The sequence below is a fragment of the Alosa sapidissima genome, chromosome 2, assembly GCF_018492685.1.
Source record: "Alosa sapidissima isolate fAloSap1 chromosome 2, fAloSap1.pri, whole genome shotgun sequence".
Classification (NCBI taxonomy): domain Eukaryota; kingdom Metazoa; phylum Chordata; class Actinopteri; order Clupeiformes; family Clupeidae; genus Alosa; species Alosa sapidissima.
In genome coordinates this window covers 21,780,872-21,808,566 of record NC_055958.1, presented here as the reverse complement: position 1 = coordinate 21,808,566, position 27,695 = coordinate 21,780,872, and the positions used below count along the sequence as shown (strand labels likewise).

Sequence of the window (27,695 nt, the reverse complement as noted above, 5' to 3'; positions counted from 1 at the left end):
CACGATGCCTTCCCGACAGGTTTCGGCATGGAGAGACATGACCAGAGGAGACGTTATCCAATCAAAATGAGAGGGGGCGGAGTAAGGGGAGGGGTATGGGTATCACCACCATTCGACCCATTTATAAACTCTCATCAACACATCAATTCACAGCAACATCATACAAAAAATACTCTTTATTTCGCTGACAAATCCACTTAAAAATACAAAAAAAATTTAAACAAATACACACATTGAAAGCGATTTGACAATTTGCACAAGACTTCTGAATGCAAACTAAGTATGTTTAAAATATCACTCCACCACCAACCAGGAGCTTCTAATCATTCAAACTCTCATGATGATGAAAAGCAACATCTGCTAAAACAAACAAACAAACAAACAAAAGTCTAACAATAAAAAGTTATTAAGTTCTATTTTGATTACATAGGCCAAACTAAATACAACTGAAGTAATATCTGCTGAATGAACCTCATTCAATGTGCTATGAAGGCCTTTCTAAGGTATCATTTGTAAACAGTGAAGGAAATAGGTTAAGTCTCTCCTCAATCATCCACAATGTCCAAGAGGCTACTGAGGGTAAGTCCAAAGGCAAGTTCCTCCTCTCGACTGGCGGCGATCGTACGGTCCAGATCCTGAATGCGTTGAGCGATGGACAGTCCCTTGAGCCGGTCACCACCAGACTTCTCTGGATCATCAGCGTCAGGTGCCTACAAGCACAGCCACAAAACCTTAAGCTTAATGACAAAACGCTGTCACGCGTGCTGTGCGTGAGGAAAGATGAGGGTGCATGCATGTGTATAAGGGGTTCTTTTTTAGGCATACTGTCTTGCAATTGAAAGTGAATAAGTTTACTACTTAAAAACATCAAAGCTAAACATTGATTATATCACGACATCGCTACAAATACAGTTTGTGATTAAAATCAGCCAACATCAATGCGGCTATAGGCTACGTAGATAGATAGATAGCCTACTTTATTGACGCTTGGTGAAACAGCATGGAGTGGATGTTTTTGGTTCAGATGCTTGTTCTTTACCTTTATGAGTATGTAATGATCCCAAAACTTTACTTGAAAATTTTAGACATTCTCTGCCATTTATGGACATCTTGACTTCGCAATCGCGCCAGCTAAATTCAGAATGTATCACGATTCACGCGCTAGTGGTGTGCTTCCTGAACAACTGTCCGTGTGGAACAATCAGATTCCTGCGCGTATAGTGCGCGTCATAGGAATTTAACGAGGCTTCGAGGCAGGGTTTTTGCCTCGAGTAATTTTTGTAATCGAGTTATTCGAGTAACTCGATGAATCGTTTCAGCCCTAGTTGCGTTACATTTGCCGCTGCTGCTGGCTAATGTGATCCCCGCCTTAAGGTGCCGCTGCGGTCTTTGGAACAGGAGGGATGCTGCGTGAGTTGTACCTGTGTGAGTGAGGCAGCCAGGGCCATGGTAGCAGCTGTGGGGGCTCTCCTGGTGTGGGTCATGAGCTCCGGCAGCATCAGCAGAGTGGAGGGGACGAACAGGGGGAGCGAGGGCGTGTCCAGAGAGTCTCCGTCCAGCCAACGCCTCAGCTGCTCCTCAAACCTAGCGGGCAGAAGAAGTAAAAGGGTGGTTATGACGACGTGCTCTTGGACAACAAGTGCAATGTGCTCACGCTTTAAAAGCAAGAAACATTTGTTTGCCTGAAGTAATCAGAAACCACTCTAAATAATAATCTGTTTTCAAATCTTAAACAAACATGCCCGTGCCTGAATTCCAGCACAGTGCTCAGAGAGTCCTCTAGTCATCTATGCGTCCATTTAGTCCACAAAAGCTGTGGACAAGAGTGACCCTCCCTAGGCCAAATAATCACTCGATACCATTCACCAAAAAAAAAAAAAACCCTCTTTGACCTCTGACCTTTGGCTGTGGGCCTTCTCCTGCTCGATGCCGGACAGCAGGCGCTGGGGCAGCAGCTCCTGGGCTGAGGGCGTGTGGGTGAGGTCCAGCTCAGGGGGCGTCTCCTGCACCTCCATCACACTCTGGAACAGATTCTGTCTCAGCATGTGGACCGGAGGGGTGAAGCTCTGTCTGGAGCTGGTTCTGGACCTGAAAAACAAACATACATTCATACAGTAATTCAGACCATACATGCGCAACCTTACTTGTCATTCTCATTCTAGGGGGCGCAATCTGATAGAGCTTCTGCTGTTTCAGAATTCAATCTGTTACTTTAAAATATAGCAAAACAAAGTACTAGCAGCAAACAATTTAGCACCCTCAAAGTTACAATTGCGATTCTACCATAAAAGAAATGTTCAGAGGCAAGCTGTGTTTGATCTAAAAGCTGCTTGGATCTCCAGAGCTCTGCTGTCTTACTCGTGTAACTCCTGCTGCTTCTCCTGGTGTGTCCGTTTCAAAGCCTCCCCCCAGCTGGCTGGAGGTACAAAGTCACTCAGGCCCTCCCTGTGGAAGTACACCAGGATCTGGCCGTCAGCAGTTATGGCATCTGTGAAAAGTGAGAAATGACACCATGTAAGCTCCATCCTTTCTCTCTTTTTAGTATGTTGGCCACTGCCCCCTTCCCATCTCCGCCCCTCCCATCCTTCTCCCACCTTCTGCAACGGGGCATTCTGGGGGTCGCCAGTCCTTCAGCCGGTGGTCAATGCAGAGAGCTATGATCTCATCCCAGGGCACGTGTTGGAAGGAGGGACCTGCCTTCAGATCCTCCTCGTCCTCCTCTTCCCCAGGGATCTGGGAACGCACTCTCACCATGAGGTTCTCCAGCCGAGACATGAGCAGGGGCTGGCTGTGGGGGGACGAGGGGATCTGAGACACGTACTGGAATATGGAGGAACACAAGCAAGGCCAGGAGGCTGTAGAGCAGGGAGAGGGGAAAGAGTTTGTTTTTATTCATTCATTTCCTAATTTGCAGTGAATGAACCCATCTGATAGTTTGTTTACAGTGACTCACTTGAGAACTACTGTTAAGTTATAAACTTGACTATGAAAAAGTGGATTCTACCACTTCCTAAAACATTCCCTCTAACAGAACATGTATTTAAAAACAAAATAATGCAAATATTTTTTGGCACTACACAATCTAAGGGAGTCAACTAATGTATGTAACCAACATCCACTACTACCAGCAGAAGCTCACCAGTCACTGGGGGCAGGTCCCACTCGGGGAGCTGCAGGGTGAGGATGGCCCTCTTCAGCCAGGCCAGGTGTGCTGGGGCGTTCCAGTCCAGGTGGGGCAGCAGGTCTCGGGTCTCCGGTAGAGAGAACTCGGCGGGGGGCCAGGACAGGTTGGACAGCTGCTCCGAGGAGACCAGTCCGGCCAGGAAGAGCAGCACGCTGTTGTAGAGCTCGATGATGGGGGCCGGGTCCTGGCAGGGCAGCCCTGCCTGCGCCCGATCCTGCTTGTCCCGGTACAGCCTGGAGCTGAACTCGTGGCACAGGCCCGCCTCGACAAAGTCCACCAGCGTCTGAGAGGTGAGCGGGGAGGCGGCTGAGGAGTGGGCAACCAACCACTTCATCGCCTGGCTGACCTGGCGCACAGGACACAAGCATTAGCACCAGAAGGAATACTCTACAGAAATAACATATCGGTCAAATGGGCCAAAAAGAAGAAAACAATATTTTCACTGATTTACGAGCCAAGTAGGCATACCTGCTCTGTTCCCTGCATGTCATTGGTGGTTTCTGGGATGCGAATGAATATATACTCTGAGATGAGTCCATCATCCACTAATGCCTTCAGCATGAGGTCTAGACAAAATAGAGAATTTCACAAGATGATGAAGACTACCACTACAAGATAGATAGATAGATAGATAGATAGCCTTTATTGTCATTGTATAGTTGCCTGTGCAATGACATTAGGGTTGCTACATCTGCATTTAGTGCATTTAGGGTAAAAACAATACAATAAACAGCTAAAAAACAAGAATGAACCAAACACTTAAGACAAGGACAGTGAAATTACATTACATTACATTACATTACATTTGGCTGACGCTTTTTAACCAAAGCGACTAACAACATGGTAAACAGTAAGTTTTAGAACAATTCTCACAATTTTAGGACAGTTTAAAAAAACATTAGAGTACAGTAAGAATAAGTGCGTCGGTGAGTGCTGTTTTTAACAGTTACTTGTCAGTTTAAAACGGCTGGTGTCATCTACTCTCATAGCAACACTTACAACAAGGCTTACTGATCCTAGCACTCGCGTCTAATAAGTAATAGAATAAGATAATAATAATAATAATAAGAAGAATAGAATTAGGCACTTGGAGAGGAAAAAAACAGTCTTTTGCACATGAGCTATTGTACAAGCTAGGGACTACAACAGTGACCACCACTAAGTGGTGAATTGTGTGTTCCTCTGGCTCTGGTAGTAGTTTCAGTACCCTACCTTCCTCCAGCTTCTGGTCGTTAACGGCTTCATCCAGATGCCCGGGCACCACCACAGCCAGGGGCATGGGGGCGTGCCAACTGCTGGCCTGCTGGACCTGCTTGAGCTGAAGCAGGGCGGAGAGCATGGACACGTCCTCCTCGTCCTGCTCCTGCTGCCCGTGATGTCCAGCGCCCAGGGTGGGCGGCAGCAGCATCAGCAGGGCGTTGGTGCCCAGCAGCTCCTTGCCCTCCTCCAGCTGGGACTGGGCCTCCTCGCCCAGGGGCCCGCGGCTCACCTGATCAACAAATGTCAGTCACCACACGGTAATGCCAACCAATCACAGTCAGGTAGCAACTCTATACAACATATAATATGGGTGTATAATTTTGTTTAATTTAAAACAATTTACACACACTGTATGCTCCACATAAATTTTCTTCCAGTTCCTTGCAAAAGAAACCGCTACCTTGATGCAGATGTGTACTTTGTGTGTCCGCTGATCCAGCTCCCTGAGGCCATTACTGATGCTAAGGGTCTGCAGAGCACCAGCAGGGGCAAGATCACTGCTGTCCAGCCGCTCTTCTCCACCACTGAACTTGGCCTCCAACCAGTCCGTCAGGATGCTGCAGGCCAGGGCAGGGGACAGAACAGAAATAAGAGCTAGGGCCATCCTTCATAACACTCATCGCTTTGTTTGTGGCATCCTGGATTTTAGTCTGCTTGCTGTTCCTTTCATACCTGTTTGTGAGGCTGGCATCACTCTCGTGACTGCTGGGCAGCATCAGCATAGCCTTCCAGAAAATTCTGTCAGGTGGGTTTGGGATGCTCTCGGCCACCAGTGTGGGCAAGTCCAGAGGAGTCCAGACACATTCACTTAAAAATAAAACAGGCCGTTAGAAACCGATACTTTATAGAACATCATTTAAAGACAAAACAGGCAACGTTGGACTACAGCTGTTCAATCTTCACCTGAGGAGCTGACTGTAGAAGAAATGCACCCTCATCTGGTGAAGTGCCTCCTTCCTAAACTTCAACAGCCTGCAAGGAAGCAAAGGAATTACCATCTATTCAAAATACTGACATCAGTCACATGTAAATGCACTCTGGGGGCCAATCCCAAAGTGAGCCCTGAGGAATAAGGACTAAAGACTCGTTGCTGACACGTGCACCATGCACGTGTGTCGTGCTGTTGTTTACCTTTGTAATTTCCAGATTTCCCTATGGTCTCCGCGGTAAACGTCACAACGCTTTGAACTGTGGGTAATTCCCTTTGGTGAATTCTGCACTGATGCAGACTTACGGAAAGGGCTCGGTAAGTGTGTACTCAAACCTCCACACCCTTTGAAATTCGACATTGGGACAGGCGTTATAATTTCGCGAGAACACGCACCAAAGTCTGTGAGTCCCGACTTTGGGATTGGCCCTGGGAAAACATTGACAGTTAAGTGTCAAAATTTAGCCAATAGTACCTTGTGCAGGATACTGCCATGTTTCCGGCGTTGCCCAGGTTGACCAGCCCCTTGGCCAGGCCATCCAGAGAGGGGATGTGGGGGGCACTGGGGGCCAGGGCCTTGAGCTTGAAGCGAAGGTCCACACAGCATGGGGCTGCTGGGAAACCTCGCATCTGTCTCTTCAGCTGCCGGCGCACAGCCACCACATCACGCCACCTAAAGGCCACACACACACAGCTGTTATCGAACACTGCAAGGAAGAATGAGGGATAAATACAGTCGATTTAGTTTTTAACAGTGTTGTGCACAGATATTTTTCAAGGACAGGGTGAGAGGTTTAAAAAAAGCCCTCTAGACAAACAAGACAAAGGAGGTGGTCACCACTGACTTCTTAATGAACTTGCGAATGCGCTGCAGTTCGGCATCGAGGATCTCCTGAGCCAGCGTGCACAGCTCCAGCTCCAGGGTCTCTTCCACCAGGTGGTCACACACGGCCTGGGAGCTCCGGGCCACACATGCCGCCTTCTCCTCCTGTGACAACCTGACAGAACGCAGCACAACCTTTACAATACAATTCAAAACAACGTTTGCAGGGCTACTCGATTATGGCAAAAAGCATTATCACGATTATTTTTGTTCAATACTGAGATCGCGATTATTAAACACGATTACTCAGTGATTTTGGAACCATCATCTATTTTCAAAACATTTTTAAATTGAATTTTACATATAATCCAACAGAAAAAAATACATACAAAAAGATAATGCACACGACAACTCAAAACAAAAGGAGAGCACTGTTCTGAAACTGAATGTAGCAAAATAATCATTATATATTTCCATTATGTTCGATGGAAGTCATAATCATGATTAATCGATTAACTAGATTTATTGCACAGCCCTACAACACTGCCCGACTTCAACCTGTGCTTGCTAACCAGAACATTTCTTGACATTTCGTGAGATTACACTTAAATGCAAGCTCATAACTCTTTATTACATATGTGCTACAGAGCATTATAATCATATCACTCTATATAACTCAATCTTAATAAGGCAAGCACAAGACATATCTTCAAAGTGGTGCGGGTGATAAAAGACAGCCATTCACTCAGGAAGACTCTTGCCTGTTTTGTTCAAATTAAGAGTCAAATATGCTTACTGAATTTCTGAAGTGGCTGTCTCCTTCACGCACTCTATAACCACTTCCTCAGTGATCTCATGGCAGAGGTCAGCGCTGAAACGGTCCAGGAGGGCCTCGTGTTCCTGCTTCCGTCTGGTGGAGAGAACCAGAGATGGTCAGAGCACTTTGATGGGCACAGCTACACTTAATTGGACCAAATAATGATGAGGTCAGAGTCCCACCTGGCCTCCTCCAGCTTGCGCTTCTCCTCGGCGATGCGTTCCTTCTCAGCGTTGATCTCAGACGAAGAGACGTCCCGCAGCATCTCCTGCACCACCTCGCTCACCATCGCCTCCAGCTGGACGTCGCTCACACTGCACACACAAACACACAAAGATATAGATAAGTCAGAGATCCAGCGCTGAAAAACCTCCCTCAATCTCAGTTGTTCGGGCCCTTTGGCAGACGGTCTCACCTGAGGGCTGCGGTGACGTACTCTGATGCAGCATTGGCCACCGCTGTCACCTCAGCCACCAGCACTTCATCCACCACCGACTCCACCTCTGCCATGATGTCCTAATAAACAGAAGACCACATTGTCAGAGGCAATTTCACTCAACGTTTCTCAAGTCTCTCAGAACACTGTGACAGGAAGCAAAGATTATACAGTACATGCCGAGTTCAAAATGAGTTGTACGGCAGCTCACCTGATCAGAGTAGATGACCTCTGGCTTGGGGGGTGGGGATGGAGGCCTGTCGGGCTGCGGCTGCTCTCTGGGCTGGAAGAGGCTCTGGAGCTCCTGAGCTGGTCCAGACAGGGCAGCTGGTTGGCTCTGCAGCCCCGCTGCCTCACCGTGGTCCTCTGCAGCCTGAGGCTGGGGCTCCACCAGCTGCCTGGGCCTCAGCAGGGGCTTGGGCTCCGACTCCAGAACAGGCTTCTGCTCCAGCTTCAAGAGCGGAACTACAAAGACCCAGAAATGAGTAGGCGTGCCCAAACCTTTGACTGGTAGTGTGTATATGGCTTAAGGCCCACAAACAAATCCCTAAAATGGGTGGTTGGAGATCAGTTCTGATCAATGACATCATCTGAGAATGACTTCCCATTGGTTTTGTGAACTAGACTGAAAGAGTTGTACTGCACATTTTGGGGAAAATATCTAATTGCAATTTTCCTGACAGATATTGTGATTTGATTTGAAAGTCAAGCTTCAGTTCAATATTTCACATTTTGCTTTGCGTTGGGCCACTACTGATTGGTGAGGACGCATGGATTATGAGAACCACAGTACTCCTGTTGGGTGAGCTTCACCGTCTGTCACAAAAGGAGGATGCCATGAATATAAAAATCATAGATGTGACCAGATCAACCATTGGGACAGGGATGTGAGCTGTACGATTATTTGCAGCCTTTGTGTTTAGCTAATTCCATTCGATCAAATGGTGATTTGTATTAAAATATCAATTAATTGTGTAGCCCCAGTGCAGTGCTCACTGCTCAGTCAGGGTTACTTTGCTTCCCGTTTACAAAGGCAGGGCAGAGTCTGAATTTCCGTTTTTTCTTTTTTAAGCATACACTGCAGGTTAATCAAGCTCTATCTATACCTTTTAAGAGTTTAAATGTAGAACCTAGGAGGAAAAGTCAGTGATGATTGGTCATGCACTCACCTCGAACACCAGAGGGAGCTGGCTCTGTTGGCAGTGCCTCCCCTCTAAACTTGTTCTGGGAGTCGAAGCTGCAGACGGGCACATGCTGGGGCGGGTTGGGCAGGGCTTCGCCATTCACCACCTGACCAATCAGCACTGTCCTCTTCTTCTCAATGGCCAGCGATTTCCGTTGAGGCAGCGATAGCTCCGGTTCCTGATAGGTTGTGCGACTGAGCTCCACCATACTGGACAAAAAAAAGAAAGAAAAACAATTGATGTAAATATGAGACTTCAAACATTGTAATGAAATTAAAAGGGCACAAAAGTAAAAACAGAGGGTTAAATTGAATAATATTCTGTAATAATGTGTGTGAGGACAGAGTCTGACCTTTCGTTCATGGCAAGTCCATAGTGCTGGATGAAGCCTGAAGCTTCATCTACGTTACGGAACATCAACATTCTAACCAGGTTCTCGATAGGGAAAGCTGTGGGTCTCTGAGACCCAATGGTGTAGGCCACGTTGAGAGCTCTCAAAGCCTCTCCTCTAACCTAGACATACACAACAAAGGCAAGGGACAAAAAAGATTAAGAGCTGATAGCAATTTGAAAAGATCAACAGTCTAACAGTACTGCACAGTGAGTAGACCTATTTTCTTACCTGACTGAAGTATCTGTGCAATAAGCAGCTTGCCAAATATGAGGCACCCTTCACCAGCTTGAAGAACCTGACAAAGTTATTGCTGTTGAGAGCTGCAAAGGCCTGCACCGCAAACTTCACCTCTGGGGAATTCCGCACCTCCTCACGGAACTGCTGCACCTCTCTGCAGAGAATATAATAATAATAAATAATATAACATAACAAAAAGATGCACATATAGTATCGAAAGGCTGTGTGATGACCACAAGATCACTAAGATGACAGAGGCAACAGTAGTGGCAACTGACCGGAGGATGTCTCCATCGTTCATCTTGAGCAGGACATTGTACTGGCGGAACTCGGCCTCGTGGGGGCAGTAGATACTGCGGGAGGCCAGGTCCTGGTACATCTCCTTCAGGCTCTGCAGGCACTTGGTCATGTTCTCATTGTTGATCTTGGCATCAAAGGACATCATGGGCTCCTGGCAGAGGTGGTGGGCACAGTGGATGTGGAAGCGGGTGCACTTCTCAATCAGGGCCACAGTTTCGGGGTCGCACAGATGTTGCTGAGTGATGTCCTGAGGAGGTGGCACCAGAGTACATATTTTTACAGATCTTTTTTTATGACCACCAAACATTTAACTATTTTCATAATTCTAACATCTACACATAACACTATGGGCCCTATTTTGGTGATCAGAAACGGATGGTCAGAGGCGTAAAGTTTATAGACATTAAAAGGTGTGGCCAGGTTCGTCCTGTGCTACCTTGCGCCGTGTGCACGATAGAGCCCAATGGGTCGTTACTGTAAACCAAGCATGCTTTTCTCTGATTCAAAGGCCAGTAAGGTACTCACTGACTGGTAAATATGCACTGATATTGCACAGCTGTGATGATAAACAATGCACCAACCTTGCGAATTCCTCTGGTTCGATTCCACACAAAGTCGTACCAGTCCCCATAGTTGCCCTCGCCCTGGTCCATGATCTGCGTGACCAGGTAGTCCATGGTCATGCTAAGAACAGGAAGTGGTCGCAGCTCATGGGGGAGAGGTTCTTCCTGGTCAGCCGATGATCTGCTATACTCTTTGATGGCTGCACAGTGGTCCACCTGATAGACGGCACAGAGGCATGTCCTTAGCACTAAAACAGCATCAATGGGTTTGTAAAACGTAGAGCAACCATACTCTGAAGTCTGGCTGGTAGGCAGAGGATGAAACCAACCTTCTCAGTTTCTGGCACCACCTCAAAGGAGCTGAGTTGGTTGCGGGTCTCCCTCATGTAGCGCTCCTTCTCAGGACACATATCAGGACACGTCCCCACAAACACCTTGGACATATCCAGATCTGTTCTCTTGGGGCGACCTGACAACATATATTAATAAACAAACCTGAATGAGAATACCTCACCTCGATATAACAAAAACAACAAAGCGGATAAAGGACTTGACAAACTATACTGAAATTAACTACTTAATGAATGTAGAACTGTGTCCTAAAAGACAATGTCAATAAAGTCAGTACATGTCTCAGAACAGAACCACTGACATTTTATGACTATTGCTAATATATTACTATGAGGAAACGGCAGCAATAAGTGGCAATAGGTGTGCCCTTCTTATTGATAGACATGAATGAGTAGCAATACAAGTATCTGATCTGACGTTCTACTGGAGTGGGTACCTTGTCGGAGGAGCTTGTCCCTCTGCTCAAGGAGGCGGTACTTCTCCTCTGCTGTCTCTGCCAGCTGACCAACTAGGGGCAAGAGTGAGGAAGGCAGGCTGCTCACCGACCGGTCAGAACTCTGGCCCTCAGAAGCAGATTCCTGCTGTGGCTCATTCTCAAACAGAGATTTGGCTATCACAGACTTCTTAAGTGGAGACCTGAAAAATGTATCATAAAGTAAAACGCGCAATGAAGCTGTGCCTCTGCATTTATAATAAACAGCATTTTCACAACACGCAGCTTTCACATTTGGTCAAATATTTCACTTTACAGTCCAGCAAAACACCACATTGAATAGACATAGTAGAAAATACAAATGCAATTACATGACACACTGTGTACTTACATAAGAAAACAAGAACACATTCGCTTACCCTTTGCTTGTAGAAACAGCACTTGAGACAGTTGCCGACCTTGGCTGAGGCCTTCTGAGTGGCGAGGATGAAAAAGCGGAGGCCTGGCTAAAGGGGTTGCCACCAGCAGCGTCCTCTCCCTCCAAGGATCCCACGCCCTTCTCTGCTGGACCTTTGGAGAGCAGAAACAAGAGATAAAGATGGCACTTGATATGTGTGGCTAATAAACACATTCAGTTAACATATACATAACATATTCAGTTAGTAACCCAGTGTAACTTACTTTGCTTCTTTCGCTGCCAAAATAAGCTCAGTTCATTTCCATGTAGTGACTTGCCCCTTTTCTTTGCCTTTGCTGCCGATGCCTGACAAAGGAATACAAACATATAAAAACAAGTTATCTTCAAAAGAGCGACTCACAAACACATATTAATGTAGTATGATCCTCAATGTCACAGTAGGAAATGAAAACACATCATCAATTTATGACTCACATGGTCCTGGAAGTGCACAATGGCCAAATTCTTCTGCGGTCTGCAGAACACTCTGCGCACTTTCCCAAAATGGTTGAAGTGCTTTTCAATGACATCTTTCCTGTTTAAATTGGGAGGGACACCCTTGCACTGCAGCACTGTCATGTCAGAGGGAGAGAGTCCCCCTAGGCTGTCTGCACTCTCCTGCCGTTGGCGGCGCTTCGCAGGTTCAGGGGTCGCAGCCTCTGGCTCTGTCGCCTCAAGTGAACCTTAAAGACAAGAAGATCATGACATTTTTTTTAGGCATTTCAAATTTGTAACAGAATTCAAACGGAAGATACCAAAGAGCAAGGTGTGCAAGATCGGGTCAACCCACTCACCCATTTCTTCTGCCTTTTCAAGAACTTCCCGAGTTGGAGCTTGGGATCTAGGTGGAGGAGCTGATATGCTGCCCATTTGGGGGAAGGGGGCAGGGTGATCAGGCCTCTGAGTTTGTCCCCACTCTGGGGGTTGATCATCCTCTTTTGGAGGATCCCTCTTGACAGGATTAACAGAGGACTTCAGGACACTACGCATGGCATTCCCAAAGAGCCCTCCGGCTAATGCACGGTTGCGCTGGAGAGGCCGTTTTGATGGCTGCCTTGAGGCACCTGCTGATCCTAGAGCATCCACCTCCACCTTGGCGGTCTTTCCCTGAGCAGCAGTAAGGTCACTGGTCTCCTCCTTTCGTTTGGTTCCTTTTCCGAAGTTGCCAAATGTGCTTTCTCCCGAGTGTCCCTCATTCCCACGGCTCATCTCGGAGTTCGCAGTGTCCTCAGGCTTCACCTTAGGGTCTCCAAAAGCCGACTGTCTGGCCCCGGCCGCGCCGAAGGAAAACGTTTCCAACTCCCCCTGTCCCTGGAGCACTGTGGCAGAGAAGGTGAAGGAGGACGGGCTGCTCGGCACGGCTGTCGGCTGGGTCACACTGGTGCTGCTGCTTGATGGAACAGCAGGCTGAGAGAAGGTGAACTGCAGGCCGGTCACAGAGCTGGTGCTGGCCGGGAGGGTCTCCCTCTGAGGGGCCCCTGCAGCTGGGCCAGAGATGGACGGCGCTGCGGCTGGCTGGGAAAAACTGAAGCCCAGCCCTCCTGTCTGGAGACTCTGGGCTGCTGGAAGAGAGAATCCAGTGTTTGCTGGTCCACTGCTGTCCATGCTGGTTGGAGCTGACTTGGATGTCCCGAAGGGTTCAGATGAAGTTTGAGAGTTAGTGGGCTCTGGGCTTGCACTGAAGATGGGCTTAAAGACAGCCTCATTGGATGGTTTGAAGCTGAATTCAGATATGCCAAAGCCACTTTTTGGGGCAACATTCGGGACATTTTGGACATTTAAGGAGGTAGTTGAGGAGGATGTTTCTGTGGGTTGTGAGAAGGCAGACTGCGTGCCAAAGCTCATTGGCTGAGCTCCACCAGAGCCTCCAGAGGAGACTGACGCTCCCTGTGGCTGTGAGATCCCCGGTTGGAGGCCAAATCCAGGTGTCTGCTGACCAAATCCGCTTGTTTGCCCAAACGCAGGGGTCTGTCCAAATGCAGAGGTCTGTCCAAACATTAACCCCTGAGTCTGTCCAGTTGACTGTGGAAAAGGTGGAGTGCCAAACCCTGTGGTGGCTTGTCCCAGAGAAGACTGTCCAAAGGCTGGAGTCTGTCCAGTGCTTTGAACAAGACCTCCACTTTGACCAAATGAAGGAGTCTGACCAAATGCTGAGGACTGTCCAAACACAGAGGTCTGTCCGGTGGTCTGGCTGTAGCCTGGTGGCTGATTAAATGCGGATGATTGACCAAATGTTGATGTCTGTCCAAAGCTTACGTTCTGTGGGGCGTTAAGTGTGTTTTGCTGTGCAAATGACTGAAAAATACTCCCGCTACGGTTCGCATTATTTGGGGCCTGAAAGGCACCCTGTTGACTGCCAAAAAAATTGGATGGATTCATTGTCAGAGAAGGAAAAGGGCAAACTTTCTTCTCTTGTTTTGCTCTAGTGCAGCAAAAACACCAGGAGTGAGAAACACCTCGGCTTCAGGCACAGATATTAAACTTCAACTGACAGATGTACCAAAAGAACCTGCAACATTAGAAACAATACAATCAAACAAGGCAGCGTGCTCAATAGCATAACATTATTCAAATCATCTAAACTTGCGAACATCTAAACAATTCATTTAAGATCGTATAGCCAGAATAGTAAGTCGACTTAAGAGCAAGTTAAACTCTCGCCATGTTGAAGTTATCGTAACATATAGCTGTTATCGTTAGCATGCAACTGATCTTAAGAATCAACAGTAGCGTTGCTGAATGTTTATACAATTTATAGTTACACCAAATATAGTTAAACGTAATGGGCGAATACATATTATATTTAAAACCCCTTCTTGGAATTTTTACTCACCCATTTCGAGATTTCTTTCCAAATGCTCCAGAGAATGTACACGGACTCCGCCGACTCAGTCAGATGAAAACAGGACTGTGGTATTTCCGGTTCCTGTCCGTCCTGTTTTGAATCACGAAGAAAACACCGGTCAAGGTCCGCTTGTGCTGTAGCTATAGGCGAACAGTGTAGTGTATGTGTCATCTAAGGACATACACTTAATTGGATACTAGAGTTCGCTGGCATATGGCCATCAAGGCACTGTTTTGAGACTGCATATTCTGTGTGACATTTAGTGAAAATGCGACCCTCATTTGATAGTAGCGATCACATTAGCTTGCAAGATAGCTAACACTTTGGTAGCAGTGACGTTAGCTAGCGAAGTCTGTTAAAATCGTTTATGATCGACATGTTTTTTTAGAAACTCTAATGCGCCCGACGATTTAGTGGATAACTTAACTGAAAGTTATAATTTGTTCTAAGAGTTATATATTGTGAGGTGTTTGGTTTAACGTGCATGCAACGCTAGACTTAACGTTCATGGTCATTTTTCTGCCATGGGTGTAGTTATTCGCAATCTCCAGCACGTGGTGCCTGTGCGGCGCGCGAGACTACGCAAAGATGTCGATACGTTGAGGCATATTTTAGGCATTCAGAAATTTGACGTGGGTTTAATATGTGTTGACAACTGTAAGATCCAACGGATAAACAGCATCTACAGAAAAAAGAATACACCAACTGATGTATTATCTTTCCCCTTCTACGAGGTAAGAAGTTATTTTACATTTTGAAAAATAGAAATGGCAGGCTTGGTAACCCTCATCAATGAACTGGACGACTTAATATTTGTCATATTTGAAGGACCTGAGACCCGGTAAACTCCCGTGTGGATTGCAAAGAGACGAACACAACCTCGGTGACATATTCCTTGGAGTGGAGTATGTGATGCAACAGTGTAAAGGGAAATCTCAAGACTTTCACAGCGCATTGACAGTGAGCATAAAATAAAGGCAAAGTCGTAAATAGTTAGATATTAAAGTTAAGATTGGCGTACTCTTTCAAACCTCTAATATTCTTCTGTGCAGGTGGTCACAGCTCATGGGATTTGTCATTTACTTGGATACAGACATGACACAGACGAAGAATGGAAAGAGGTATTCGTTTATGCACTTTGTTGTGTACTTACGCCAGAAGAGCATCGCTTGTCGTTACATATCTTCTCGTTTTTTTAATAGATGTTTCAGAGAGAAAGCTACATTTTGGCAGAATTCAACAGACTGACTGGCAGCCGACTGGAACCACTTTCAAACAAATGTTCTCAAGACAGATAATTATATTATTGCCTGGGAGACTAACGTGACAGATGAACCACATTGTCTCACCTCTGATATTGTGAAGTGACCTAGTGCACTATTCAACATTATACCTCAAGGTCATGCTGATGACCTTTTACCTTATCTTTACAGTGTGATAAGGGTTTTGCCAAGCAGCTATACTCGATAATTAAACACAAGAGATGTCTTTTCTCATGTTTTATTTAAATGCGCTTCAGGAGGCTAAAAGCTGAATGTTGGGCAATTTTACAGAGCATATATGTATGTGTATATATCATTGTTACTGTACACTTATGCATTCACACCGTTCATTCAATACACTCTTGTAGCCAAAGAGCTTATTTTAAAAGAAAATGTAAAAGCAGACTATAAAGATATTACTGGCCCTTGGTTTGAACATTAAACAGAACACACAAGTAATTTCTACACCAGTTTGATTTCTTTTTTTAACTAAAAAGTGTGGTTGGTTAAATGACAAATGAACTACTGGTATTTTCAGTAGAAGCTACAGGCATGAGTGATTTTTTTCATATATAAAAGACAGGCTAAATTTAGCTCATAAAATAAAACTTATAAAACAAGTCACAGGTAAAGCTGTAAAGATAAACCAGAAATCACCCATCCATCGTTATAGGACAAACAGACGCCAGTAGGCCAAATAAATATTGCACCATATTTATCTGCATATAGAAGTAACGACATAGTTCACACTGTCCATCTCCCTTCTCAGAACACATACAAGAATAGATTTTTATTAAAGAGAATTACATAGAAAGCTCAAAGGCGAAGAGGTTGTTGATGGCCATAAGAAGGACCAATATTTCTAAAATTGAACACTTCCAATGAGGTTCTTGATGCATGACTTAATGCATTGCTGTACCAAAGAACTACTTTTAACAAGCATTGTTTGGAGATAAGCTTGGGGAATATATATATATATATTTATATATTCTTTTTACCATTTTAAACCCAGAAATGTGTACAAAGCATCAACATTTATCTTATGATTCAGAAATAACAGTGTGCCTCTAACATGACAAGAGGACACAGGATTATGACCAGTATTAGATTTACAAGACTAAAAAAATAAAAGAAAGTGCCCAGAGTACAAGAAAGTGGACGGGTGATCAGTAGTACGAGAAAAAAACAGGCAGCACATTTAGCCACCTGATGACGTCCTGGAGGTGTCAGATGTCCAGTCCCAGACAGACACACACACACACACACACACACACACACACACACACACACACCCCTCTCCTCAGAGAGGCTGCAGTACAGTGCGGCTCGCTTCGTTGCTGCCTCCAGTCCTCTCCAGCTCCAACAGTTCATCAAATACATCCCTAAAGACAACAAGGGAACATTAACGTTTGATGCACAGCAAAGAGTACAAATAATTTAGGAGACTGCTGAACCAATGGTTCTCAACAGGTGTGCCGTGGATTTTTAAAGAACCAAATATGTTTTTGTGCAGGCACATGAAATAGGCTACAGATTGCAACTGCTAGATTGAGCAACTTTTTCAACTGCTTGCTCTAGTACTAAAATAATAATAATAATAATAATAATAATAATAATAGAAAAATCTGAGGATGTGCAACTTTTGACAGCATCCTTTTTCCTTGTAGAGCAACAGAATTAAAAATCACCTTTACCCTGTGAATGTCATAACTTGCCTTTCTTTTGTGCTCAGCTCATGAACATAGTGCATGTACAAAATAAGATGGCATATGAGAATGAACACCCCTAGTAATAGCCTATTATGTGTGTGACAGTCATCAGTAATCATAGGTCAGTGTGCCTTGGCGTTTTTGTTTGACCTTTGGTATGCCTTAACAATAAAAAGGCTGAGAACCTCTGCAAAACTACTCACTTGTGCATGTAGAAAAAGATGTATCCACTTCGGTCACGGTCTCTCTGAACAGTAGACTCCTGGGTCCGTGACACATCCATGTCGTTAAAAGTCAGCCAGGACTGCTTTTTCATGTCATAAACGTCACTGATGTAGTGGCCTTTGGGAAAGGAGGACCATTAATAGAGGTTTATGGCAATATTAGGCAAAAAAGAATAAGCAAAAAGCTTAAGACTATTGACCCTTTTACATTTTTGCATGCACATACTGAAGCCAAAAGTAACATGCCCATTCATTCAGACCAGAGGGTTGGCTACCGGCTCATCCTGTAAGATACTGAAAGGACATAGTACACTACTTTAAACTACAGTTTTCAACGCTGATTAGTGTAACTAGCATCAAGATGTCTGGTTGTGGCGTGTTCAGGTAATTTCCGCAATATTTTTTTGCTAATCCCTCTGCATAGCTTGACTAACTAACTTCCAGCTCCATGCTGCGCACGCATCCATCACTGTTTATAAACAGTAAAAGGGTCTATTGACTACTACATTTACAGCATGTGCTTGGTTTTAGACAGAGAAACGATTTTAGGTCGTCATCAGCAGGATGTTTCTTTGAAGCAAGAGTGCGTCCAACCTTGGCACTTGGCAATTACAGAATTGGTTTTAGGTGCACTCCAAAAATTACATCTTTCAAGCTCATTTCAACGATTGTATTCACCAGTCATATTTTGGGTTTGGGTAATTTTTGGAGTATAATGATGGATGAAAGCCAATGCAAAATGTTAGGAATAGCCTGTTACCCGTTTGCTACCCCTACCTAAATGTGTGTACCCTTACCTGAGGAAGAGCTGCTGCCAATGTGACTGACCACACTGATGAGTCTAAATGAATTGGCCAAGTCTCCACTCTGAAAGAGTTGGGGGAACAAGCATAAGTTCTCCTCAGAGCACACAAACATACATGAGGAAAAGGTCATGTACATGTACGAATGAAAGCTCAAGACTTCAATCTCGGTCCTCCATCCCTCACCTCAGCATTCCTCTTCAGGTCCTCAGCTTCCGATTCTGTGTACTCCATGTCCAGCACATCCTCATTCCCAGAGTCGTCATCAGAACACAGCAACTCTGGCAGGGAGTTGTTAAACTCTACAAAAGGTGAACATTCTGTAGTCAGGATCCTGCTATCAAAAGCCTTTCTAAACTTGACCGTCCGGCCCAAATCAATAGCATACTGAAGATATGCCAGAAGGATGGCAGGTGTAGATTCAAACTTAAAACAGACCTTGAAGACTAAGCTCTGTGGCTCTCTTCAAATCATCATCCTCCCTCATCTCCCGAGCCTCCTGTGGAGAATCACGTCAAAAAAGACAAAGTCACATTTCTATCTAAGCCTGTGTGAAGTACACAGGACATCCACTCCAGAGCGAAGGGCCTCTTACGTGCTCCTGGAGGCTCTGGGCTAGCGCCTGCTGCAGCTCCTGCTCCTCCCTCTCCTGGTCCAGGTTGTACTGCTGCACCCAGTCCAGCTCGCCCTGCGCAGCATCCGGAGTCTGGTTCTCCTTGTTCTCATCCATGGTGAGATCTAAGGAGTCGAGCACATCTATAACAAAAAAACAAATAAATAAAACAAAGGCAGAGATTTAGTTGGTCTCCTTTTGAAACAGTGTCATACACGCAAAACTTTTTTTTTTTTTTTTTTTAACCAAACTCATGCTCATTTCAGACATAAGTCATGCAATACAACACAAGGACCCCAATGCCAAAGCAACCAAATTATACCTGCTGATGGCTTGTCTGCTTCCATCAACTCCATGTGGCCAGTCAGGTCCTGGCCATCAGCGTCTCCAAAGCCTGTGTCAGGGCTACTGGTGGGGTCATCCTCCGGTGGTGCGGCCAGTGTTGTCTCATGACGACTCATCTCTAGCACAGCTGCCAGCATCTCATCATCACTGATGCCAGCAAAGTCAGACTGCTCAGTCTGGACACTGGGCTGGGTCTGAGGGATCTGCAGATATGTCAAATGGGAGATCATTTAGCACAGTTTGGGGGCTAATAACAGCCTGTATTTGCCTGTGTATATATGATCACCAATACTTAAACTAGCAACCATGTCTTGCTGTAGGCCAGTGTTTCTCAAACTTTTTCAGACCAAGGACCACTTAACCAATAAATAGAAACCTCACAGACCACCTAGCTAAAAAATATAAAACAGTAGACCTACTTCAACAGTATATTACACAATAGACATATCACTGAACAACCTTGCTTATTGTCTTGGCACCTTGCTTATTGTGTCAGAGGACTCATATGATTTAAACTGGCGTAGCTTACACAGTGTTGCAGAACTGTTTGGATTTACATATAAGTTGGTTTAATATTGCAAACAACTCATCTACAGTATATTATATTTTACCACGTCGGCCCGCGGACCACTTGGGATAGCTTGCGGACCACCAGTGGTCCCCGGACCACACTTTGAGAAACACTGCTGTAGGCTACTTATCACATGACAGCTGCAGGTTGTGTGTATGTGTGAAAAGATACATAGGCTACAGGAAGCACTAGAAGCTTTTGCACGCTTTGCGTACACGGATCTGAAATATGTATCTTTGGTTACTGCAAAACAACATTGTCATCTGAAAAAGTATCGATACTAATACAATTAAGTATTGTGACGTTTTTAGTTTGAGCGTATTGCAATACTTTGGTAGTATTGGTGTGCCAACTGCAGATTTGACATATCTACTGGCTGTACATTTAGTACCCATGTGGTACGCAAACCGCAGCACAGACACAATCATTCAGAATACCACCGATTCTCCTCTGGTCCAAGCAAAAGACATTAAAGGAATACCTCCTCAGATCTGTCGTCATCAGCCAGGCTTTCACTCAGCCGATGTTTGCGGGTGACTGCCACTTTCCTGACCAGCTCCTCTTCACTATCAGAGTCCACAATGGTGTAAGTAGACGTGCAAGGTTTAAGGGTCCCTTTTCTGTTTAAGAAATACATCACAGTTAAAGAACCAAGAAAGTAAAAAGACTCAAACTCAAAGTGCATTTTCTTTTCAGAAGCTGAAGCAGGGGCTGACCGTAGTGAGGAATTGTTCACAGTCTGGGAGGTTTTCAGCGTCCGTGACCTATAATAGCACAGAGAACAGCACCTTACAAAGTGTGACATGAGCAACTGTAGTACTGTCTGCCAGTCTATTTTAAAACAAACTGCACACCCATAGGCTACAGAAAATAAACACACACAAACACCTTATAACAACCAGGTGTAAGACTGCTTACATGGCTGCTTGTGCGCTCCAGCCCAGACTGAGAGGAGGCCGTGTGGAATCAGTGCAGTGGGACAGCAGCGTGAGGTATTTGGGGATCACAACCTGCTGGCCCAGCTTGCTGTTGAGAGACAGCTGAGCATTGTAGCTGTACCGCTTGAGATGAAGGATCAGAACCCTGCATGGGAATACATCAAAGGGAAAAAAAAAAATCAGCCAGATGATAGACAGATGATACTGTGGTCATTGTAACCAAATGAATTCAAGAGACAGACCTAGGCAATCTGCTGAATTTGTGCGTCACTGTGGCTGCTTTCCCACTACACTTCTCGCACGAGTATTCAATCTCCTCCATCTGTAGAAACAGACATGGTGAGGGCTCTGTAGCACTTCTGCATCGCTTTAGAACTACTGCTATCTAGTGTCCATAGGTGCTCCACACCTACCCTGAAGAAAAGGTCAAGCGAGTCTTGGATAGATCTCAGAGGAATGGTTTTCTTCCTGCGTGGCAGGTCGATTGACAGGTCATTGAACCGCTCACGCTTCTGAACTACTTCTCCACACCTGCAAACAAATGTGCCATTGTAAAATGTTGCCAACAGAAACAAATATGCTACGACCATTGATTCTTTACTGGTAACAAACGTATATTTACCAATCTATAGCAATGAAAGATGATGAGAGCATGAAATTAAAATATTTTACTCACCCTTTACATGTGATGGTGTGCAGCACCTCAAACTCCATATTGACGACTACAGGGCAGGTGTAGATGCGAGAGGTGTCCGTCTCCTCGCCCAAACGTGGACTCTGGGACTCATCCAATGGCGATGGCTCATTTTTCCAGCTTTTGTTCACTTTTTCCACATCCTCCTTCAGCTGGTCCAGACACTGGCTCAGGAACTCATGGGCATCCTATGAGATTCAAACATGCATTTCCATCAAACACAACACCTGTACACACAGACTTCTCTTCCTTAATCAGGTCAAAACATCATTCTACTTTATTTGGAAATCCATACCACATACACACAAGAATGTATAAAGTTAATAAGTATAACCACAAACTTACATTCTGCATATATCCAGAGAACCTCTCTGCAGTGGATGAGATGGAGTTCTTAACCCTCCTCAGCAGATCTTTCTTTAACTCTGGGCACGAGATATCCTTTTTGGCAAGCAGATGTGCAAAGCGTCTGAAAAACGACAAGGGACCAAAAGTGCATTTAATAAATAAATAAATAAATAAATAAATAAATAAAACAAACTAATTTTAAGAAGGCTTAATTGGGGTAATATCTATGAGTCATTACCTGAGTAAGGCATTACTGGGAACCTTCTTCCACGGGATTCCCTGTTTGAGTAGGTCATTGGAGAAGGATGGCAGGCTGAACAACGACTGGAGGATTGCATTCATATAGCATGTGTTCCCCAAGTTTGAGAATCTGAAAGCACAAACCATGCAATGTTAACAACAGCACTTAGTGGAGATACAGGCGCATTACATTGTTAAGATAAAGCTATGGATCTTGCATTGCTGCTTACTGTTCTGAACACAGATCCATGTAAATCAGAAGTAATTCTCACCCCTGTAGTGAAGGCTGTGGCTGGGTAAGAGTGGATGGCCTTGGTTTGTTCCAGCCACCGTAGTCGAGTGAAGGGCGCACTTTTTTAAAGGGAGTGGAGTGATTTGGTAACATCAAGCTCCGTTTAGTAGAAGGAGACTGGCTCGTGCTGCTGGGCCTGAAACAAAGGCCCAAATCATGAGCTCTGCCACTTCAAACGGTATGCATGTGTGAAATCACTATCACACACACTATTCACCCACTATACCAGTCACTCCAGGAATTTGCAATCAACTCCTTGTAAATTCATATATTGCCTGCTACTACGGATTACAATTTAGTCATGGAAAATAGTCATGGAATTTCTTAATTATTTGCTACAAGAAACAATAATTCCTGGCTAAAATTCAGACAGTTTGGACTGCCAATATCACAACCACCTTTTGCAAGATCAAGGCACCATCATCATTTCTAGGAATTCATATTTAGATTTTTTTTGTCCATATAATTTCTGACAATTCCTTCAGCACATGCACTTTTGGCCACAACAAATCCTCTCATGCACCTGCTATGCCATGACAAATTTCCAAAAAGTCTTGGAGCACACTACATAGCGTATTGCACTACTGGCCTCATACCTGTCCAGAAAAGAATGGCTTTGAGTATAATCCTTGGGAACGGGTCTGCTGCCATAGAATGACGATGGCTGTAGAGGTGCAGGTGTGGCTGTGAAGATAAAGGACACCATTATCAAGAGAGACCACCACACCACAACTAACAGTATAACTAAAAAAGAACAAGGCTTTAAACAAGGTCATCATGAGAAGGAATGATGAAAAAAAAACACATTTCAAACACTGACCAGAGGTCCTGTTTTCCTCAGATTGCTTCAACTTCTCCTTGCAGCTGAGAAGAAATTTCCGGGATGGATCAGATATCGCCTTGTTGTTGCTGTAAAAGGGTTCAACAAGATTACATTTTACCACCAGAGGGGTATTTCACAAAACCTAGATAAGCGATTAAGCTGGGATTTTTTGGTTATCTTGGATGAATTTATCCTTGACTTGGTTTCACAAAAGAGATGGCACATAAGTTACCATGGGGATTTATTCTCTGCACCTAGCCTGGTCCCACCAGGCTAATAGCCAAGCGAAGTTAATTCTAATGGTAATTATGTTGTCTTATTGGCTCAGCTAGCTGTCATTCAAATCAGACCTCCGTGCTAATTTTTAAGGAGCTTTATTCCATTTATATACTATTTGCTAAATGAATTTTCTCGCAAAACAAAACAGATTGTCTGCCTACTACCATATGGTTATTATTTTAATTGTCTTATAATTATTTACGTAGGCTACTCGTTGTTTGCTTCTTTTGTTGATAGACGTTTGATGAATAGCCTGCTGTAGTTGATTGGAAGTGAAGGACAAGTTTTGGAAGGTATTTTCAACTATAATATTAAGGTATATCATACTATGTGCATCTTTACAGTGGCAAGCGCTTTCTTAATGACGTTGCGTGCCGAGACAAGGAAGCACGTGGGTTCATACATACATTTGCATTCAGTTGGTCTACCACGCCTACTCCTGCTGTTTTACAGAAATAGCCATGATTCCCAATTCCAAAAAGGACAACTTTACTTCATTGTTAGTATATCAAAAGCGGTTGTCTGAATGACACTATTTTTCGCGTCTTTTTTATTCCAACCGTAGGCACTTTGGATCAGAAACGAGAACGCGCACACATCCTGAATTACTTACACCTGCAGTGTTTCCCATACATTAACTAATCTGAGGCGGGGGCCACAAAATTAAAAATCGGCCGCCACAGATGAATACGCGCTTTTTACGCATGCAGCCTTTCCTTGCCCCGCCCTCTCTCGTAGCCCGCTGCCCCACTCCTCTGCATGTGCATTTAACAAAATATTCACGATTGTGCCACATAGAAGCATTGCATAGAAGACGTCTGGCTAAATTGCTATTAAATCCGCTTAGCATCGTGACCATGCTGCGCAAATTTGTTCAAAACTGCTGCATTGAAGTGAACTCTGCTAAGGTCTTATTACAGCATAGTAGGCTACATTGAAGAGACTAAACTAAGTTAAGTTATGAAATCAAGCAGTATCTGAAAGCTAACGTTAGAGAATACTGTTTGGATGTCGAATTTAGTATGCTTAGCCTACTTGTCAATTTCGTTGAAGGGCTCATTTTATTGACTCTGATACTGAATGTTTGCAAAATCCCGATGTAAATGGAAAAGTGTTTTCCAAAATTCAAAAGTGCTTGCCTCAAGGAGAAGTACGAACCTTTATTTTAACTATGTAGAAAACGTTATGAATTGCATCCACACATCAGCAGCCTTTCAACTGTGTTACAATTGCAAGGGTTCAAACATCTTAGTGACAGGCACTCAATTAGACCTATACACTACCAAGACGATCTTAATACCACAAGTTATACCAATCTTGTGAATAACTGCCCTCACCTTGACGAGTCGTTTTCCTTGGGATAATCCTCAGCTATATCACTTTCCGAGTTCATGAGCCTCTTCCTTTTCTCACTTCTAAAGGGAAAGATAAAAACCATGTTCCTCATAGTCCAGTCCTTTAGAAAATTGATGTAGTCACCAAGTCAACCCTTATCCAAATGTATCTGATGACTTACAGATCAATTTGTGATCAGGGTGGTGGCGGGTTATGAGATGAAGAGGCACAAGACCTACATAATGGCCTACCTATTTTCGGAGAGTCCAGGTCGGACAGGTGTAGAGGCAACTCGGCTTGGACTTCCAAGAGGTTTCCTTGGGGTGTTCTCCTCCCGGCTATCAGTACCTGGTCGTCTGGGAGTTGTCTGTGGATTCAAGTTCGACTTGTTTAAATGTTTGATAACAATGTTGTATCACTAATAAATTAAAAATACTTCTAAATGTCCTACCTGTCTCTCTGGTGTAGACAAGGTTGTCTCATTTTTCCCTGTACGGTTTCCAAGTACCCCCCCAAAACTAGCACTTCCCTGATTTGTTTTCAGTACTAAGGGAAAGAGAGAAAAAAAAAAAAAACAGATGTTTGAATACACTGCAGATCACTTGAAATTTCTTAAGCAATTACACTTCTTACATTTAAGACATCAAAAGGACATTTACCTGTTTGTTTCCCCTGTTTAAGTGACTCAAGATACTCTTTCATTTTCTTGGCGACTACAGTAGGCATCTTGTCGAATGTAACAGTACCGGTGTCCTTCAGAATGATTGACAGTCGGCTGCAAGCGGCTCGATTGGGGCCCAACACAACATTCTTCACATTGTGGTTCAACTAGAAGATACAAAGCAAATATCATAATTTGTATATCAAATGTCAATATCAAATAATGTCTAAACAAGAGAAAAATACAAGTGTCTGAGAAAGAGACTTTTGCACAAAAACTAACCTGGAAGTTTTTAGGGGTACCACCGCTGTTGAACTTCAGTAACAGGTTCACTTTGTTGTCCTTCTCGTGAATCTCAAAGACACCTTCTTTCCACCTGGTGGTACCCAGGTCCAGACTATTGATGCGAATACGGACAATGCTGCCACTGGACAGTTTAGGCACTGCGACTGCCATGACAGCCTAGATGCAGCGCTCTTGATCCTGAATTTTGCAAAGGCTGAAGTCTTCAAAAGTTCTACACGACAGCGGAAAGAAAGCATACAGACCATTTTTAACAAGTATCCTCATTATCTAGGTTTTGAGGCAGGTTTCTATGTTGTAGAAAAAAGAGGGAGCGTTTATGCTAATGGTGTTATTTCATAACACAAATGACAAGCAGTCTCTGTCGGAACACCACTCAGTGTTTGCATTCGAGAAACCTTTTAAAAATAAAAAAATAAATACCACAGGTAGAGCCTTGTAACATGGTTGCTACCCCTTTCCTTTATCTATATAACTAATGTTACCTAAGTTCAGTCATCATTTCAATTTTTTTTTATCCAAACTTTGCATTGATATCAGGCGGCTTGGCTTGACAAACAAATAAACAAAAGTTAACTTTAATTAACCTCTTAACACTACTTTCATACATCCATCCAAGAGATAGACAAACGAGCAGTGAGCAGGCAAGCCAATGCGACCTGATCTATGCATTACATTTGGTCAATGGATATTGTCACGCAAAGGACTTGCAGGACAGTGGATTAACACACACACACACACACACACACACACACACACACACACACACACACATTCCCGACTTAGATATAATTATTAACGTTACAACGCAAGAACTGTCAAAAATGACGGTCGAAACCTTGTCCCATTAGCGAGCGTTCATTCGTTCTATGGCCATTGCAGACTATTACCCCTTTACTAGCAGCATCCCTCGCGCAATTAGCTAGCTAGTGATGGTACTGCTAACGCAGGAAAGTTGGGACATTTAAAAGTTAGCTATGGGTACCTTAAATCATACCAGTCATCATCACAATCATAGGAGAGCGTGACTTGTTACGTCGGAAATAAACTGACATTTTAAGAAAAGAAGGGCGGTGATAAGACAATTAGCAGCCTTAACATTACCCTATTCCGCCAGGCACGGTAAAATTAGTAGTTAGCTAGCAATGGATAGCAAAATCATCATAGGTACGTTAGCCCGCTAACAACATCACACGCGGTTGACCTGCTGTGTACGTCCAGGCTAGGTTATTGAACGCAGGATACAACGACACATTCCATGTCAAACAACGCATGACAAAATTGCAAATTTTAGCAAACCTCATTATTTCATTGACAAAAGTTATTTCACAGGTTACTAGAATATTTACATAAAACCTACTCGTTAGCTTGCTAAGTATAGCCATAAACCTCTGCAGGCCGGAGTTAACGTTAGCCCGCTAGCTGAGTGATTCGCTTGCTTGTGATTTGAAGATGAAACATTCGCCCAAACGCAGTTATAAAACAGATATAACTTACTTTCAGCAGGGACTTATCCTTACAGATAAGTCAAAGGGAGAATATCGATTCCAATGATCTTCCGGTAAAAGTATTCCTATTTTGCCGGCATGGAGTGATACCAGTACGGTGTTGTTGACAGTGTGGTCCACGACGTTGTACTTCACTAGTCGATGATGGCGGGAATGTGAAATTTTACAGCGGAAATGGCTCGCGCGACCTAAATGAAGGTGTCTTCGCGCGAGATGACTCTAAGCGCAACAGATTCTAGATGTTTTTTTCAGCGGTTAGTTCTTCGTTTTAGGTCTACTGTCTATGTTCTTAACCCTTGTTAGAATCTTAACCCAATCTTTTAACCCCATGTTTTTGTTACTCAGCCAATGTTCCCGGGTCTGGTAGACCCACCACATTATTAGGCTTTTAAATCAATACAGCTATAACAATGTAGAAATATCCTTATCAGATGTTTAGGCTAGGGTAGCCTACTTTAACTCAATTAGGCCTACCATGATATATAGACATCATGGTTCATAGCCTAGGCTATTTGTCATTTAGCCTACCCCTGTG

At 44.2% G+C, this 27,695-nt stretch overlaps 3 protein-coding genes across 3 annotated transcripts; 1 reads left to right on the top strand and 2 right to left on the bottom strand.

The window, feature by feature from the left end:
• Positions 1 to 158: 158 nt before the first annotated feature.
• Positions 159 to 14,315, bottom strand: LOC121689461 (minichromosome maintenance complex component 3 associated protein). Its single transcript, XM_042069325.1, has 29 exons — positions 14,201 to 14,315; positions 12,162 to 13,876; positions 11,803 to 12,050; positions 11,592 to 11,673; positions 11,330 to 11,480; positions 10,914 to 11,113; positions 10,456 to 10,595; positions 10,145 to 10,342; positions 9,542 to 9,810; positions 9,255 to 9,417; positions 8,985 to 9,145; positions 8,618 to 8,841; positions 7,660 to 7,913; positions 7,428 to 7,528; positions 7,195 to 7,326; positions 6,992 to 7,105; positions 6,218 to 6,370; positions 5,848 to 6,045; positions 5,348 to 5,416; positions 5,117 to 5,251; positions 4,845 to 5,001; positions 4,397 to 4,673; positions 3,653 to 3,750; positions 3,140 to 3,530; positions 2,595 to 2,855; positions 2,359 to 2,488; positions 1,900 to 2,088; positions 1,422 to 1,584; positions 159 to 710 (listed from the first exon to the last, which is right to left on the bottom strand). The coding sequence occupies exons 2-29, from the start codon at positions 13,744 to 13,746 to the stop codon at positions 546 to 548; spliced, it is 6,408 nt and encodes a 2,135-aa protein (XP_041925259.1). The 5' UTR covers positions 13,747 to 13,876; positions 14,201 to 14,315; the 3' UTR covers positions 159 to 545.
• ybey (ybeY metalloendoribonuclease) lies at positions 14,296 to 15,939 on the top strand. Its single transcript, XM_042069348.1, has 4 exons — positions 14,296 to 14,946; positions 15,041 to 15,172; positions 15,265 to 15,333; positions 15,415 to 15,939. Exons 1-4 carry the CDS (start codon positions 14,737 to 14,739, stop codon positions 15,508 to 15,510), a joined length of 507 nt encoding a protein of 168 aa, XP_041925282.1. The 5' UTR covers positions 14,296 to 14,736; the 3' UTR covers positions 15,511 to 15,939.
• Positions 15,699 to 27,305, bottom strand: usp37 (ubiquitin specific peptidase 37). The gene is made up of 24 exons (XM_042069336.1): positions 27,150 to 27,305; positions 25,632 to 25,866; positions 25,348 to 25,516; positions 25,140 to 25,234; positions 24,940 to 25,055; positions 24,691 to 24,768; positions 23,072 to 23,160; positions 22,848 to 22,935; positions 22,232 to 22,387; positions 21,958 to 22,089; positions 21,717 to 21,840; positions 21,354 to 21,559; positions 21,091 to 21,208; positions 20,920 to 20,999; positions 20,658 to 20,822; positions 20,456 to 20,503; positions 20,221 to 20,359; positions 19,146 to 19,371; positions 18,806 to 18,966; positions 18,649 to 18,709; positions 18,397 to 18,512; positions 18,205 to 18,274; positions 17,387 to 17,525; positions 15,699 to 16,856 (listed from the first exon to the last, which is right to left on the bottom strand). Exons 2-24 carry the CDS (start codon positions 25,803 to 25,805, stop codon positions 16,775 to 16,777), a joined length of 2,832 nt encoding a protein of 943 aa, XP_041925270.1. The 5' UTR covers positions 25,806 to 25,866; positions 27,150 to 27,305; the 3' UTR covers positions 15,699 to 16,774.
• Between the last annotated feature and the right edge of the window lie 390 nt (positions 27,306 to 27,695).

Bases quoted from the DNA above. Each gene is read 5' to 3' on its own strand.
- LOC121689461 (XM_042069325.1), bottom strand. From the start codon at position 13,746: ATGAATCCATCCAATTTTTTTGGCAGTCAACAGGGTGCCTTTCAGGCC. The intron at 7,914-8,617 runs GTGAGTGCATGA...GGGTCTTTGTAG, and splicing joins AGCTCCCTCTGGTGTTCGAG to TTCCGCTCTTGAAGCTGGAG. The intron at 711-1,421 runs GTACAACTCACG...CTGTGCTTGTAG, and splicing joins TGGCTGCCTCACTCACACAG to GCACCTGACGCTGATGATCC.
- ybey (XM_042069348.1), top strand. From the start codon at position 14,737: ATGGGTGTAGTTATTCGCAATCTCCAGCACGTGGTGCCTGTGCGGCGC. The intron at 14,947-15,040 runs GTAAGAAGTTAT...TCATATTTGAAG, and splicing joins TATCTTTCCCCTTCTACGAG to GACCTGAGACCCGGTAAACT. The intron at 15,173-15,264 runs GTGAGCATAAAA...TCTTCTGTGCAG, and splicing joins ACTTTCACAGCGCATTGACA to GTGGTCACAGCTCATGGGAT.
- usp37 (XM_042069336.1), bottom strand. From the start codon at position 25,805: ATGGCAGTCGCAGTGCCTAAACTGTCCAGTGGCAGCATTGTCCGTATT. The intron at 25,056-25,139 runs GTAGGACATTTA...TTGAATCCACAG, and splicing joins TGTCTACACCAGAGAGACAG to ACAACTCCCAGACGACCAGG. The intron at 21,841-21,957 runs GTAATGACTCAT...GTCGTTTTTCAG, and splicing joins CCCAGTAATGCCTTACTCAG to ACGCTTTGCACATCTGCTTG.